We start from the raw sequence: 16146 nt of genomic DNA, 5'->3' as shown, positions 1-16146 counted from the left end.
TCCAATGTAAATTGTTAATATTTTTCAAGACGTATTTACGAGGTAAGAGGATAAGACATATCTGTAATTTCTGAGTATGAAACACGTGGTATGGGCCTCCCCATTGTATTTGTGCTGTTATCCTGCCCCTGACAAACATGAGGGATGGCCTGCTACCAGCACTGACTAAGAGGACCTTCGTCCTGATCGGCTTTTACTTTCTTAGTGGCATTTTTACCACCAAGAAAGATTTTTCTTTGTAATAAAATCTGTCTACCTCTTCTTTTATAGTTTGTAAGACTACAACTAAGGATATTCCCCTTCCTGAGGCATACAGTCCCCTAGAGCATCTCCACCCACTGCGGCTTCCTCAAAATTCCATAAACAAGGCAAACATCTTTCTGTTTCAGTAATGTTCTTCCCCAGCAATCAGCACAGCTAGCCCTCACTACGTCAGGAAGACTTTATTCCAAACAAAGCCTCCCTGCCATCACCCCCTGCCTGCTATATTCGTAGCTTTTCTTCTTGTGTTTTCTGGGGGCTTTTTGTCAGTTCCATTTATTGACTGTCATATTCTCCTACTGGAAGTTATTTCAAGATTAATATTCTTTACAAATCTACTTGTATATTTCATGAGCTCTTTTAAACTTTGTTTTTTTAATAATTGTATGCTTTGCTGTATATTGTACATTGATTATATTCCGATTGGGTTGTAGTTTCATGTTCCCCCTGTCTCTTCTTATCTTTAATTGCCATATGAAATTTTTACAGCTCTGTGATGGCTACCCTCTGACCCAAATAAAAGCCTATGGGAGAAAGGAGTTTATTCACTTCAGACAGCATCTCCATTATAGCTCATTGTGAAATATTGGGGTGGGGACACATAGGTGTTAATATAAAACATCTTCAACCTTTTTATTTGAAAATTCAAAAGTCAAGTATGATGGTACACTACTATAAACCCAGCATGCAGGAGCCAGAGGCAGGAGAATCATGGGTTAAGACCAACCTTGGCTACATAGCAAGTTCAAGGCCAGCTTGAGCTACATAGTCAGAGCCTAGTTCAAAAAGCCAAGGCTTAGAATGTAGCTCAGTGGCCCAGCACTTGCCTAAGATCTGCAAGGCCCTGCATTTAATTACAAGCACACACACACACACAAAAAATGACATAAAATGTCAAGAAAAATTAACTTAATTTTCACAACAATGCCATGAAACTGTTAAACCCAGTGGGGCCTGTGGACAGGCAGTGGTAACCCCCCCCCAGTGGGGCCTGTGGGCAGGCAGTGGTGACCCCCCCAATAGGGTCTGTGGACAGGCAGTGGTAAGCCCCCCCAGTGGGGTCTGTGGACAGGCAGTGGTAACCCCCCCCAGTGGGGCCTGTGGACAGGCAGTGGTAACCCCCCCCAGTGGGGCCTGTGGACAGGCAGTGGTAACCCCCCAGTGGGGTCTGTGGACAGGCAGTGGTGACCCCCCTGGGTGGGGCCTGTGGACAGGCAGTGGTAACCCCCCGGGTGGGGTCTGTGGACAGGCAGTGGTGACCCCCCCAGTGGGGTCTGTGGACAGGCAGTGGTGACCCCCCCGGTAGGGTCTGTGGACAGGCAGTGGTAACCCCCCAGTGGGGCCTGTGGACAGGCAGTGGTAACCCCCCTGGTGGTATCTGTGGACAGGCAGTGGTAACCCCCCGGGTAGGGTCTGTGGACAGGCAGTGGTGACCCCCCCAGTGGGGTCTGTGGACAGGCAGTGGTAACCCCCCAGTGGGGCCTGTGGACAGGCAGTGGTAACCCCCAGTGGGGTCTGTGGACAGGCAGTGGTAACCCCTAGTGGGGTCTGTGGACAGGCAGTGGTGACCCCCCTGGTGGGGCCTGTGGACAGGCAGTGGTGACCCCCCCGGTAGGGTCTGTGGACAGGCAGTGGTAACCCCCCGGGTGGGGTCTGTGGACAGGCAGTGGTGACCCCCCTGGTGGGGCCTGTGGACAGGCAGTGGTGACCCCCCCGGTAGGGTCTGTGGACAGGCAGTGGTAACCCCCTCCCCAGTGGGGTCTGTGGACAGGCAGTGGTAACCCCCCTGGTGGTATCTGTGGACAGGCAGTGATAACCTCAGTGGGGTCTGTGGACAGGCAGTGGTAACCCTGGTGGGGTCTGTGGACAGGCAGTGGTAACCCCCCTGGTGGGGTCTGTGGACAGGCAATGGTAACCCCCGTGGTGGTATCTGTGGACAGGCAGTGATAACCTCAGTGGGGTCTGTGGACAGGCAGTGGTAACCCTGGTGGGGTCTGTGGACAGGCAGTGGTAACCCCCCTGGTGGGGTCTGTGGACAGGCAATGGTAACCCCCGTGGTGGTATCTGTGGACAGGCAGTGATAACCTCAGTGGGGTCTGTGGACAGGCAGTGGTAAATCCCATGGGGTCTGTGGACAAGCAGTGGTAATCCCCATGGGCCCTGTGGACAGGTGGCGGTAATCCCCGTGGGGTCTGTGGACAGGCGGTGGTAATCCCCGTAGGGTCTGTGGACAGGTGGTGGTAAACCCCGTGGGCTCTGTGGACAGGTGGTGGTAAACCCCACGGGCTCTGTGGACAGGCGGTGGTAAACCCCATGGGCTCTGTGGACAGGCAGTGGTAATCCCCGTGGGCTCTGTGGACAGGCAGTGGTAATCCCCATGGGCTCTGTGGACAGGGGGTGGTAATCCCCGTGGACTCTGTGGACAGGCTGGTTCCCCCAGTACAGTCTGTGGACACCCCTGGTAGGGTCTGTGGACAAGCAGCCACACCTGGGAGTTTATTGGAAATTCAGGTCCTGGGTCCATTCTGTCTGTATTCACCAACTCACCATCCTTTTCTGTCTCTTCTTGGTGGCAGCTTCAGAGTCTCAGGGACCTAGTGGTTCTTAGTCTAAAGTTTGAGCTCCACTCCTATTTATCCTCATTTGTGTGTGTGTGCAGACCGTGAGGCACAGAATAAAACTTAATAGGTTTTACAGGTAGAATGTGGTTGGACTGGCTTGAGTGAACTTTAAGTGGAGATTTAAAGAAATATCTGGAAATCTACTTGCAGCTGGTAGGTGGAATGAGCAGTGAAGGGGTCCATGAGCTCAGAGTGTTGAACTGAGGAGTTCCCCATGCACTGGTAACCTTACATGATGTGGGAATTTAAGTGTGGTCTTAAGCTCCATGTAACTTGGGAGAGTGTTTCTCATCTTCAGCCTGTCTTTTTTTTTTTTTTTTTTGGCAGAAACATGGGAACTGTGGGTGCTGTTGCCTTGGACTGCAAAGGAAACTTGGCTTACGCAACCTCTACAGGAGGTATTGTTAATAAGATGGTTGGCCGAGTTGGGGACACACCATGTGTAGGTAAGACTGGGGGATACCTCCTGCCTCTCCTTGCCCTCCCTGTCACCAGTCTCATTTTCTGCTATCTGCCCTTTTCTCCTTTGTTTGTGCCATTTCTTTTTTCCTCTTGGTAGCAGCTTCAGAGTTTTGGGGAGTGGTAATTAAGTTGGAAGGATTTGTTGGGGCCACTGCTTTGAGCAGGTGTTCACATCAGGTAGGCACTGTGTTCTTTCTTAGATTATATTTTTGGGATGACTTGAGGGAGGAAATGGAGGTGGTTCTAAAATTGCCCCAGCCTGCCATGTGGCTCAGCTTCTTCTTTTTTAATCTCAGTTTCAAGATCTGCAGGCTTACTTGCAGATGACTAAGTACGTGACTCCTCCTTCCAGACACTGGCTCATGTTAATGATGTAAGAAAGCTGAGCACAGGGCCTGAGGGGATGGCTTAGTGGATAATTCACTCACTGCTCAAGCTGGAGTACTCAAGTTCAATCCCCCAGGCCCCTCTTCAAAAGCCAGAAGCCACCATGTTGGGCTGAAGCTAACACTGATGGCAAGATGGAGGTGGAGACAGGAGAATTTTCTGGAAGCTTATGGGCAGCACAGCAAAATACAGCAGAATGAGAATCCAAAGCACGGAACCCTCCCTCAAATAAGGTAGAAAGGCAGAGAACTGACCTGAAAGTTGCCCTCTGACCTCCACATGACAGGCACACACGTGAGCATGTGCTTGCAGGCAGGCACACCCACACAAAAGGTTAAGAAAGGGCTGGGCTAGAGGAATGGCTTAGCAGTTAAGGTGTTTGCCTGCAAAGCCAAAGGACCCAGGTTCCACTCCCCAGGACCCACGTTAGCCAGATGCACAGAAGGGAGCACACGTCTGGAGTTCGTTTGCAGTGGCTGGAGGCCTGGCATGCCCCTCTCCCTCTATCCCTCTTTCTCTGGCAAATAAATAAATAAAAATAAAAAATATTTAAAATGTTAAGAAAGGGAAGCTAAGAACCTTTGTGTACGGGTACTAGGTCTGAGTGACACAAAAGCAGCACAGTGTACGGAACTTTGACAGGCCGAAGTGTCCCTGCACTGGCCCTGACGCGCATCGCCTCCCAGCAGTGAGGCATGGGTTGGACGTGTGTATTCACTCTGTGCAGATTTTCGGGGTTTTCTTGTGGGCATTCCCATGAACTTCTGCAGATGACTTAAGTTTTTTGGAAACAGCTAAATTGTTACATCTCCCCGAAAGACTGTCTTATGCTTTTAGTGAGAAGCTAATCCTCTCTTTGTGTTGTGTGTCTGGGGGGAGCAGAGAAGGTGAATGCATGTATGTGTATCATGTGGGTACACATGTGTGCAGGTGCACATGAGATAGATGGTCAGGTGTGTTCAATCACTCTCCACGAGATTGGTTGAAGCAGGCTCTCTCGTTGAACCCAGAGCTTACCAAGTCATCTTGTCCAGTTAGACAACTTGCCCTGGGGATCGACCTGTTTTCTCCTCCCAAAGCACACACTGCCACACCTGGCTTTCACGCGGGTGTAGGGGATCTGAATGTATACTCTCACACTTGCACAGCAGGCAGTTTATAAACTGAGCCATCACTCTAGCCTGTTTTCTGTATATCTTTCCCATATGGTGTTTTGGTCTGCAGCAATAACCTGCACTGTTGACAATCCTCTATATCCTTCATCTGGTCATAGCCTCAGAGAAGACACTGGCAGCTTCTTTAAAAAGTAGGGGCCTGAGTTATTGAGAGACATAGATGAGTTGAGTCCATGTCTGTACAGAAGTCCAGCCACCAAAGACCCTGCTTTTAGAAAATACTAGCTAGAACTTAACGGCTCACTTTTAGTTTTCTTTTTCAGAGTCAAGGATGCCCTCCCACCCACCCATTTAACAGCTACAGAACAGACATATTAAAGCACCTTGTTATTGGTAATAAAATATCAAATATTGGCTGAGGAGATTGCTCAGCAGCTTAAGGCCTTTGCCTGCATGGCCTGCTAACCAGGGTTCAGTTCCCCAGTATCCGCATGAAGCCAGATTCAGAAATGGTGCATGTATCTAAAATATGTTTGCAGTGGCAAGAAAAGTGCACATGTGCACACACACAGTGTGTGCATGCAAATAAATAATATTCTTAAATATGAAATATACTTTAACAGGGAGCTGGAGAGATGTCTCAGTGGTTAAAGGTACTTGCTTGCAAAGCCTGCCAGCCTGGATTCAGTCCTCTAGTACACACATAAAGCCAGACACACAAAATGATGCATGTGTCTCGAGTTCATTTATAGTGGCAAGAAGCCCTGGCATGATATATTCATTCTCTCTTTCTCTCTTTCCTTCTTCCTCCTTCCCCCATTCATTTCTCTCTGTCTTTCTGTCTCTCTCCTCAAAAAGAAATAAATGAAAATACTGAACTTGGGTCATTCGTTATCACTTAGTTTTGTTGTTGTTGTTTGTTTGTTTTGTCTTAGTGTAGAGGCCTGATAACTTTATTCACTCCAGAGATAAACTGGGCGCCCTTCTTTCCTGCCAAAGTCGGCTGGTCAGCAGTGCAGCTTGCACTCAGTGGGGTCCATGCCAGGCTGCAGGGCCACCCATGGTCAGATTCTAGAAACTGATGTCAGATTTGTTGCGTCTTACTGGTAAAGTATGGAGAGGAAACAGCAGTGACCTAATTTCCCAGAAGTCCTTGTCTCGCCTGTGAACCCCAGGTGCACTTGGGCTGGCCTTTCTTACGAGCATTGCCCAGGAAGGTCCCGCGGCCCCACCGGGCCTGCCTAGCTGCTAGCACGCTCAGCAACACGCGACTTCTGGTGGTGCACTTACCTGGAAGAAGGGGGGTGGCCAGGGGATGGCTCTATCCAGAGTTTAGACCCCCTGTACCCACATAAATGCTGGGTAGGCATGGTAACCCTCTGTAATGCCAGTGCTTAGAAAACAGAGACAAAAGATCCCAGAACAAACTGGCTAGCTAGACCAGCTGAATCAGGGAAGAGAAACCCCGCATCATTTGAAAATTTAGAACAAAATGAAGAGTGCTCATCCCAGGACCACACTTGGAGTCACCCTGGCCTTTGGTGATACTAAAGGAACTAAGAATAAAAACAAATGAAGACTAAGCTGCTTCCAAATCATAGTGTCTCATTGACACCATGGAGGCTACACAGTTCATCCTACAGCAAAAGCTTGAAAGATTAGAGGAAAATGCCACCTTCTCCCATTGCAGTAGTTCACATTCCCTACACAGTCTCAGTTCTCCCCACAACCAGAGCCAGAAAGTTACCTTCCTCCAAAATCCCTGGGGAAAGTGACACTCAGTAGAACATCTCCCCTCCTGAGCCCTTCCCACATCCAGCACCAGTAAATAAGGCAATGTCAATGCAGTGCTTCCATGCCAGCCAGAGGAAGGTCAAAGTGAACCACCCAGGCTGTGAGACTCTCAGGCCGGTGGCTATGTGTGAATAGATACAGGAGTGACGGAGAGATGGCCGTAGAGTTACTAAGTCAAAGACTAAGTGAGAAATCTTATCAAAATAGCCTTACCTGCCAGGCATGGTGGTGTGTGCCTTTAATCCCAGCACTCGGGAGGTAGAGTGGAGGATCACTGTGAGTTCGAGGCCAACCTGAAACTCCACAGTGAATTCCAGGTCCGCCTGGACCAAATGAGACCCTACCTCAAAAAAAAAAAAAAAAAAAAAAAAAACTTACCTACAGCCCTGCACTTAATGCACAGCCCACAAGGGTTCCTTCAGGTGATTAATCTGCCTTTAGCAAACACTCCTAATCCCTGAAGTGTAGGTAGGATGGTAGGTATGGAGGGACTGCAGTCTACCCAAAACAGGTTTTTTAAAAAAAAATTCTTTGTTTTTATTTTTTATGAGAGAGAGGGGTGCATCAGAGCTTCCAGACACTGAAGTCAAACTCCAGACACGTGTGCCACCTTGTGTGCATGTGCCACCTTTGTGCGTGTGTCTTACATGGGACCTGGAGAGTCACACATGAGTCCTCAGGCTTCACAGGCAAGCGCCTTAACCACTAAGCCATCTGTCCAGCCCCAGAAGTATTTCAGTATGGTGGTTTTCCTGATGATCCAAATCACACAGCCATGGTGTCGACTTCCTTCCTAGGATGTGAGAGCACAGTGGCTTCACTGAGCATCATGAGCAAACAAGGTCTCCCCTGGGTGTCCCTGCTCTGGGAAAGGTCCCGTCTGCCTCCTTGGAGGTTCCATCCTCCTGGACTCCTGCGTGTTTACATGGTTGCCTTTGCATCAGCGGATAATGGATTTAACATAAAACAGTATGAGCCTTGTGAATAAACATTTTTACTATTACCACTCAGAGCCAGTCACCTTTTTTGAGCAGGATCTGGAGGGTATGCTGACAACAACATCGGAGCCATTTCAACAACAGGGCACGGGGAAAGCATCCTGAAGGTGAATCTGGCCAGGCTCACCCTCTTCCACTTAGAACAAGGTGAGTACAATGTGGGAAGAGCTTGTCACCAGCAAAGACAAGTATGTAGGGCTGCAGAGATGGCTTAGCGGCTAAGGTGCTTGCCTGCAAAGCCTAAGGACCCAGGTTTGACTCTCAGATCCCAAGTAAGCCAGCCCACATACAAGGTAGTACAAGCACTCAAGGTGGTGCATGCATCTGTGTCTCCGTCTCTCTCTCTCAGTCTCCCCACCCCTAAAAAAATAAGCTAGTCTTGCCAGGTGTGGTAGCGCACGCCTTTAATCCCAGAACTCTGGAGGCAGAGGTAGGAGGATCACCATGAATTTGAGGCCACCCTGAGAATACATAGTGAATTCCAGGTCAGCCTGGGCTAGAGCAAGACCCTACCTCAAAACAACAAAAAAATAAAATAAAATAAAATAAAATAAAATAAAATAAAATAAATAAAATAAAATAAAATAAATACAGGGCCAGTCTGGGGCTGGAGAGATGGCTTAGCAGTTAAGGAACTTGCTTGAAAAGCTGAGGGCCTGTGTTCAGATCCCTAGTACCTACATAGAAAGTCATGTTTTTTTGCATGTTTGTTGTTGTGGCTTGAAGCCCCAGTGTACCCATAGCTCTCTTTCTCTTTCCTCTCTCTCTTTGCAAATAAATATTTTTAAAAGAACTGGAGAGACAGTTTAGTGGTTAAGGCACAAGGGGGCACATGCATCTGGAATTTATTTGCAATGGCTAGAGATCCTGGTGTGCCCATTCTCCCTATCTGCCTCTTCATATTCTCTCTCTCTCTCTCTCAAATAAAAATAAGTAAATTTAAAAAAATTTTAAACATATTACCTTTAAAGAAAGAAAAAGCATTAAAAAAAAAAAAAGTTCGGGCCCATCCTGAGACTACGTAGTGAGTTCCAGGTCATCCTGGGCTAGTGTGAAACACTACCTCAAAAAAAGAGAGATAGCTTAGCAGTTAAGGCACTTGACTGAGAAGCTTAAGGATCCAGATTTGATTCTCCAGGTCCCACATAAGCCAGATGCACAAGGTGGCACATGCATCTGGAGTTCATTTGCAGTGGTTCAAGGCCCTGGTGTACCCATTCTCTACCCCCCCCCCTTTCTCTCTCTTTCTCTCTCACATAAATAAATAGAATTTTTTAAATAAAAAAAAAAAAAGGAGGCATTGAGCCTTTGTACGGAACCAAAAGCAGCTCCACTTAGCTGGTGTGAAACCTCTGTCTTTGCAAGGATTCACATTGTATTAGTTATTTCACTCATTGCTGCAACTTGACAAGAAGCAACTTAAGGGAGAGGAGGGTTTTTTTAACATGTTATTGACAGCTTCTGTAATTACAGACAATAAATAATGATAATTCCCTCCCTCACCCTCATTTCCTCCTCCCAAATCCACCCTTTATTGAATCCCTTCTTTGCAATTAGTCTCTCTACTATGTTAATGTCATTTTTTTCCTATTATGAAGGTCTTGTATAAGTAGTGTCAGGCACTGTGAGGTCATGAATATCAAGGCCACTTTGTGTCTGAAAGATAGTATTGTAAGCAGTCTTACTCTTCCTTTGGCTCTTACATTCTTTCCACCACCTCTTCCACAGTGGAGCCTGAGCCTTGGAGGGGGTGATAGAGATGTATCAATTAGTGCTGAACATTCCACTGTCACTTCTCAGCACTTTGTTAAGTTTCACCCCTGTAGTCTCCACCATCTGAAAAAAGAAGCTTCTCTAATGAAAAGTGAGAGTAGCATTAATATATGGGAATAAACATAAATATTTATAGAGGAAAATTTGGTGGGCATAATATATCCATTTAACCAGACAACATAGTTGTCAATTCCCTAGGGCTATGACCTCCCTAGCCATAGTCTTTGTTTATTTGGTTGGTTGGTTAGTTGGTTTTTTTGTTTTGTTTTGTTTTTCTAGGTAGGTCTCACTCTAGCCCAGGCTGACCTGGAATTCACTACTATGTAGTCTCAGGGTGGCCTCGATTTCACGGTGATCCTCCTACCTCTGCCTCCCGAGTGCTGGGATTAAAGGCGTGCGCCACCACGCCCAGTGTCACCATAGTCTTTTGACTAGGTTTTCAGTACCAGGCAGAAATTCCCTCCTGTGGAGCGGGCCTCAAGTCCAATCAGAGAGCAGTTGGTTTCCCCCATGATAGGCATGCCACCTTTACACCAGTTGGCACATGTGGCCTGGGTGGCCAGTCTTAGAGCTTGGAGGGCCCACTGCTGTTTAACACTGGTGGTGACTTATCTCTCCCACAAGGCTGCATGGTGCATAGCTCTTTACAACATTCTGATCGGTAGTCAACAGGGAGGAGGTTTCCAACAGGAAGAGAGTTTTATTTTGGGTCACAGTTTGGGGTAAATGGTCAGTGATGTGAGGGAAGGCAAAGTGGTGGGCAGCCATGTGCAACAACTGCTTATTCACATCTCAGTGGACCAGGGAACAAACAGGACAGGAAGTAGGCTAGGCTCCTCCCCAGCAACCCACTTCTGTCCAAGGCCCCATCTCCTGAGAGTTCCACAACCTTCAAAAATAGTGCCACCAACTGAGCATGCAGGGGACACTTAGCAACCAATAAACCTGGGGATGTAGCTCAGTTGGTAGAACGCACAAAACCCCAGGTTCAGTCTCCAGCACTGGATAACCAGATGTGGAGGTGCACATCTATAATGCCAGCACTTGGAAAGTGGAGGCAAGAGGATCAAAAGTCCAAAATCATCCTTAGCTCCTTAGCAAGTCTAAGGCCATCATGTGCTACATGAGACTGTCTAAATGACAGAAAAGAAGCTTGGCATGGAGGCACATGCCTTTAATCCCAGCACTTGGGAGGCAGAGGTAGGAGGACCGCTGTGAGTTTGAGGCCACCCTGAGACTTCATAGTGAATTCCAGGTCAGCCTGGGCTAGAGTAAGACCCTACCTCAAAAAAAAACAAAAAAGAAAGGGCTGGAGAGTTGGCTTAACAGTTAAGGCATTTGACTTCAAGGCCAAAGGACCCAGGCTTGATTCCCCAGGAACCACGTAAGCCAAATGCACAAGGGGGCGCATGCTTCGTGGCTGGAGGCCCTGGCGCTCGCGATCTCACTCTTCCTCTCTCTTTCTCCCTCTCTCTCTCTCTCTCTCTCTCTTTCAAATAAATAATAAAAAAACTTTACAAAAAAAACTTTAAAAATAAATAAGTAAAAAGAAACAAAGGATGGAAGGGAGGGAGGGAGAGGAAGGGAGAGGGAAAGGAAAGAAAGAAAGAAGAAAAATGAGGGAGAAGAACTCTGCCTATAACTTTTTTTTTTTAGTTTGTTTTTCAAGACTGAGTAACCTGTAATTCACTGCTTTCTCAGTGTATCCTCAAACTCACAGCGATCCTCCTACCTCTGCTAGGATTAAAGATGTGTGCCACCACGCCTGGCTGACTATAACTTTAAAAGGGAAAGTAAAGGCTAGACATGCAGCTCATTTGGTAGAGTGCTTGCCTGGCATGCATGAAGCCCTAGCTTCGATACCCAGCATGAGAGGAGTGTGGCAGCACATGGCTGTAGCCCCCGCACTAGGAAGGTGAAGGCAGGAGCATCAGAAGTGAGAGGTCGTCTTGGCTACTTAATAAGTTTGAGGCCAGCCCACACTACATGAAACTCTTTGGCGGGGAGATTAACACAAGTAAAAATCGTTTACCTCCTAACTCACTCTCATGTCTTGCCCTGCTGGGACTATTACACATGCTGTTCTCAACTTCTCGTTTTCAGGGAAGACAGCAGAAGAGGCTGCTAACCTGGCATTGAATTACATGAAGTCAAAGCTCAAAGGCTTAGGCGGCCTCATCATGATCAGTAAAACAGGAGACTGGGTGACAAAGTGGACCTCTGCTTCCATGCCCTGGGCAGCTGCAAAAGATGGCAAGCTGCAGGCTGGCATTGACCTTTGTGAAATCATGACGGAGGACCTGCCCTAAACTGTGAAGATTGTATTCTCCTCAACAGCTTGGAGACAAAGTTCAGCTGCCTGGTGGAGAGCCATAGCTTAAACCAATTAGATATAGACATGGAAAACATACGCAGTCTGTCCCTCATTTTGTTGCCTTGATGAATAAGTCAATGAATGTTTGGTTGAGGGTCGGGTTCTGAGGTGATAAGAGAAATGCCTGTATTCAAACTGAAAATAAGACCAGTGAAGATGGCAGATTCCAAGGGAGCCTTGTTTTCACCAACTCTGTTGTATAGAGTTAGAAAGAAGCCAACTGGATCTTGACCCCACAGAACTGCCCCCAGGCAGGGAGTGCCTTTGGGATTGGCAGACACGCAGTTTGCAGAAGCCTGGGAAGGTGTGGGGAAGGCCTGGAAAGGTGTTGGAGAGTGAGTCAGGAGTAGCAGCAGCAGCAGACCTAGTGAGCAAAGTCCAAGTGAGCCTCAAAATGTGGCAGTGTTCATTCTGAGTCACAACACCTGGCAAAAGAGTTCATCTATGAGAAGGAAAACTTTTTTTTTAGAAAGCTCAGATTTTCTCGGACATGTCTCCAGGTCCAGTGAAGGTCCCCCAGACCTCCAGTCTGGAGATTAATGGAGAGTATGAGGTTTCTTAATCTGAAGGTTTACCTGGGTCACAGGTCACAGATAAACCACCCTCATCTCATGTTCTCCCAAAAGCCAGCCCCTGCTCCCACCGCTCAACCCAGACCTTCTGGTCCTCACATGAGTTTTAACAGGGCTCCTGACCTCTCTTGACTCTCCAGTTCAAGGCAGTGTAGATCACTGCGGATGCAGACTGCCCAGTGCTTTGGGACAGCCCCACACACTGAATCCGATGCTCAGTGTGGTGACCATGATGAAGAAAGCAATTACTGGAGAGTATTCCTGTCCATCTCTCATTGCACTAGAAATGATGTTTCTGCTGTGATGTAGCTGTTCGGGGTTTTATTAGTGTGTCGGAGCTTAACTTTAAATTCCATGTGCCACTAATAAAAATGTATTTTGAAAGAATAACAGTGTGGTTAGGTGTCACTATTAACCAAGATCAGAACAGAACAAATTGTCCTGTTGTCTCTTGCAAGCAAGTATAGCAGATAGGGACCTTTTGAGATAAGGGCAATGTGTAAAAGTGATAGCATGACCTGCATTGCGGAATAGCATCTGCAGGTGGGGGCAAGAGAATCGCAAGTTCATAATCATCGTCAGCTGCACAGTGAGGTCAATTCCAGCCTGGGCTACATGGTACTTTGTCTCAAAAAAAAAAAAAAAAAAAAAAAAAGCACTATTTGCAAGTATCAGCAAGGCCCATGGCTCCATTCCCCCAGTTTGCCAAAATTCACCCACCACTGTGAAGATCTAGCTCCTGACCCAAGACACTTCCTGGGCCCACTCAGCTGCTCTGAACTAAAGAGAAAGGGACTGCATCTGGAGACAGGACTGAATTCTGAGCCTACTTCTCCCCATTTTGGGAATCCTGGGATCCTGCATGTGTCAATTGCCTTCTCACTGCTGGGACAGAATTACCTACCAAAATCAGTTTAAAGGAAGAAGGGCTCAGTTCAGCTTACAGTTCCAGGTTTTGGTCCATCATGGTGGGAAAGGCATGGTGGCAAGAGACTTGAGGCAGCTGGTCACATTGCATCCACAGGGAGGAAGCAGAGTGATGAATGTTGGGGCTCAGCCAGCTCTTTCCTTTTCATATAGTCCAGAGCCCCAGCCCATGAAAAGGTACTGCCCACAGTTAAGGTGGGTCTTCCCATCTCAACTAACCTAATCAAGATAACACTTCATAGGCCAGATGTACCTGCCCAGAGGCCAAATTAATCTAAATCATTCCTCAAAGTGATTCTAGGTCTTATCAAATTAACACCATAAACATCACATTTAACATTTAAGAACGTTTCACCTATAAAATAAATTACTCTGAAGATTTAAATGAACACAACTGTTCAGGGGGCTGAGGAGATGGCTTAGTGATTAAAGGCGCTTGCTTGCAAAGCCTATTGGCCTTGAGTTCAGTTCCCCAGCCACCCACATAAAACTGGATAGCCTAGCGGTTGGTTTGCAGCAGCAAGAGACCCTGTCTCACGTGCACACACAGACCCGCACACAAATGAAACCCTCAGTCGGTGGTCTAGTATGAGGATCCCATGGACAAATATTAAATATTTTAACATAATATTAAAAATACTAAAACTATAACCAGGCTCCAAAGGGGAGGGGAGTCAAATATACCTTGAAAACCTCAGCATACAAACACCTGCCCCTTTACAGAAAATACGTTGCTGAGGCTACCATAAAATTCGCAGAGTGAGTGGCTTAACCAGAGGAATGTTTTCTCTGTTCTGGAAGTCCAAGATCAATGCATCAGCAGCTTTGGCCTCTCAACTTTTTTTTTTTTTTTAAGATAGGTTCTCACCATGGAGCCCAGGCTAGCCTAGAAGTAATCCTTGCAAGTGGTGGGATTAAAGGTGTCCACCACCTGGCCACAGCCCTCTTCTTGCAAGGACACCCATGGTTTGGATTAGGACCCTTCCCCACAGCTTCATTTGATGGCCTTGTCTCCAGAGACAGTCACATTTGGAAGTACTACTGGGTGTTAAAGGGTCAGCCCATGAATTTGGGAGGTGACTGAATTCAGCTCCTAACAGGAAGGAGTTGAAAAGGGCAGATGCTCTTTGAAGATGACAGCCCTCAGTTACCTAAGAGAGGAGACGGGCCTTGGAGATTCTCATCCGTCTGCCGCTCTCACGGGAAGCTGGCCCCAGAGACTTCTAGAGGTACAGCTGTGGTCTGTGGACCTCTTGAGCTGCAGAGATCAGCAACCCTTTACACAATGCCAATATGTGTAAATTTTTAGTGTTTAAAACAAAGTTTATTTTAAAGTAAGAGGTAAAGAAAGCAGAAAGAACAGACTCCTCTGGGAGGCGGGGATTCCAGAGCTGGAAAATTGGTAATGCCACGGGGACCTGGGCTTTTGTCGAATGGGGGAAGCCTGCCCATCCAGAGACCATGATTGGTCAGCTTAAATGAAGATGAAGGCGCTGGCTGGTCCCAGAAAAATAAGCGTACTTTTGCCTTCAGACCTTGGTTTGACTAAACTGGCTTGGAAGTGGAGATCACAAATGGTTCTCACTTTTATTACTATGTGTGTATTTGTTCCCCAGACGCACGTACCACTTTTGTGCCTGGCTTTACATAGGTGCTGGGAAATGGAACCTAAGCTGGCAGGCTTTGCGAGAAAGCACGGATAACCACAGGGTCATTTCCCCAGCCAGGTTCACTTTTGCCTCACACATCCAGTGACCTGCTCCTCTACTAACACTAAATGAGCCAGTTACCCAGTGACCATGTGTTTAATCACTTCGACGCCACAAGAGGGCAGCAAACTACAACACATCACCAAGTGTCGCGGCCCAAGAGATCATTTCTCTTACTCTGATCAGGCTGGCCCTAGTATTTGGAACTAACAGAGGGTTCCTGACTCAACCTATCTTTCCATCCAAAAACTACAAGTTATTTTAGAACAGAGCTGCAAATGCGGCTTAATTCCACTGCTGTGGCCTGCTGGTGGACACCAGGGTCCAAGGTGAGCAAGGGCAGACGCCCACCCCCTGACCTTCCAGACAGGAAGACTGATAAATTGCCACTTAGTCGCTTTCTTCCAAAATGATAGGGTAACAAAGAGTTTGGAGAGTTGGGCATGGTGGCAAATGCCTTTAATCCCAGCACTTGGGAGGCAGAGGTAGGAGTGTTGCCACCCTGAGACTACCTAGTGAATTCCAGGTCAGCATGGGCTAGAGCGAGACCCTATCTTGAAAAGAAGCCTAGAGGCTCCCCAAGCCAAGAGCACCCTACACCAGACAGGAGGTGGAAGCCAGGTCTTGCTGAGCTACAGAGGAAAGTCCTGGATATAGAAGGGCCTCCATTTGCTTAGGGTAAAAAAATTTTTTTCAAATGCACCCTCTCAGACTTGGTCCTTTCTAGCAGAGATGGACATGGAAGGGCCGAATGTCCTTCAGTCCTTCTCCGTGTTCCTATCGTCAGAAGTGGAGCTTGAAAAAAGCCGTGCAGGAAAATTGCCTCTCCCAGCCCGGTACCATCTCCTGCAGAGCCCTTCCATTAACTTCATCTTTGTCCAAAATCCTCACTGAATTTGGACTCTACTATTTTGAGAGCATAGGGAGTGCCGCTAGGAAGTTTGTCCAGCTGAGAAAAATGCAGGCATCCCCTCTCTTCCCTGCAGAGGGGAAACCATGGCCCAGGGAGGAATGGGGGCCAGGGGAAGAACACAGGCAAAACCAGGCCAGGAACGAGGTTGGGAGGCTGGAGGGACCTGGGACACGGTAGGGCTGGGGAGGGAGTGGGTGTGGCATGGGTGCCATCTGTGGCTGCATCCACAGTATAAATACC

General features: G+C 47.5%; 1 protein-coding gene across 1 annotated transcript in view; it reads left to right on the top strand.

The window, feature by feature from the left end:
- The window catches only part of Asrgl1 (asparaginase and isoaspartyl peptidase 1), a 34706-nt gene extending 21959 nt beyond the window's left edge, over positions 1-12747 (top strand). Inside the window, exons 5-7 of the mRNA XM_004656536.3 lie at positions 3210-3328; positions 7675-7785; positions 11515-12747. Coding sequence (XP_004656593.1) covers positions 3210-3328; positions 7675-7785; positions 11515-11720 — 436 coding nt within the window. The 3' untranslated portion in view covers positions 11721-12747. The remainder of the gene's footprint in view (positions 1-3209; positions 3329-7674; positions 7786-11514) is intronic.
- The last annotated feature ends 3399 nt before the right edge of the window (positions 12748-16146 follow it).

The sequence above is a fragment of the Jaculus jaculus genome, chromosome 1 (assembly GCF_020740685.1).
Source record: "Jaculus jaculus isolate mJacJac1 chromosome 1, mJacJac1.mat.Y.cur, whole genome shotgun sequence".
Taxonomy (NCBI): domain Eukaryota; kingdom Metazoa; phylum Chordata; class Mammalia; order Rodentia; family Dipodidae; genus Jaculus; species Jaculus jaculus.
This window is presented reverse-complemented; position numbering and strand designations above follow the sequence as displayed.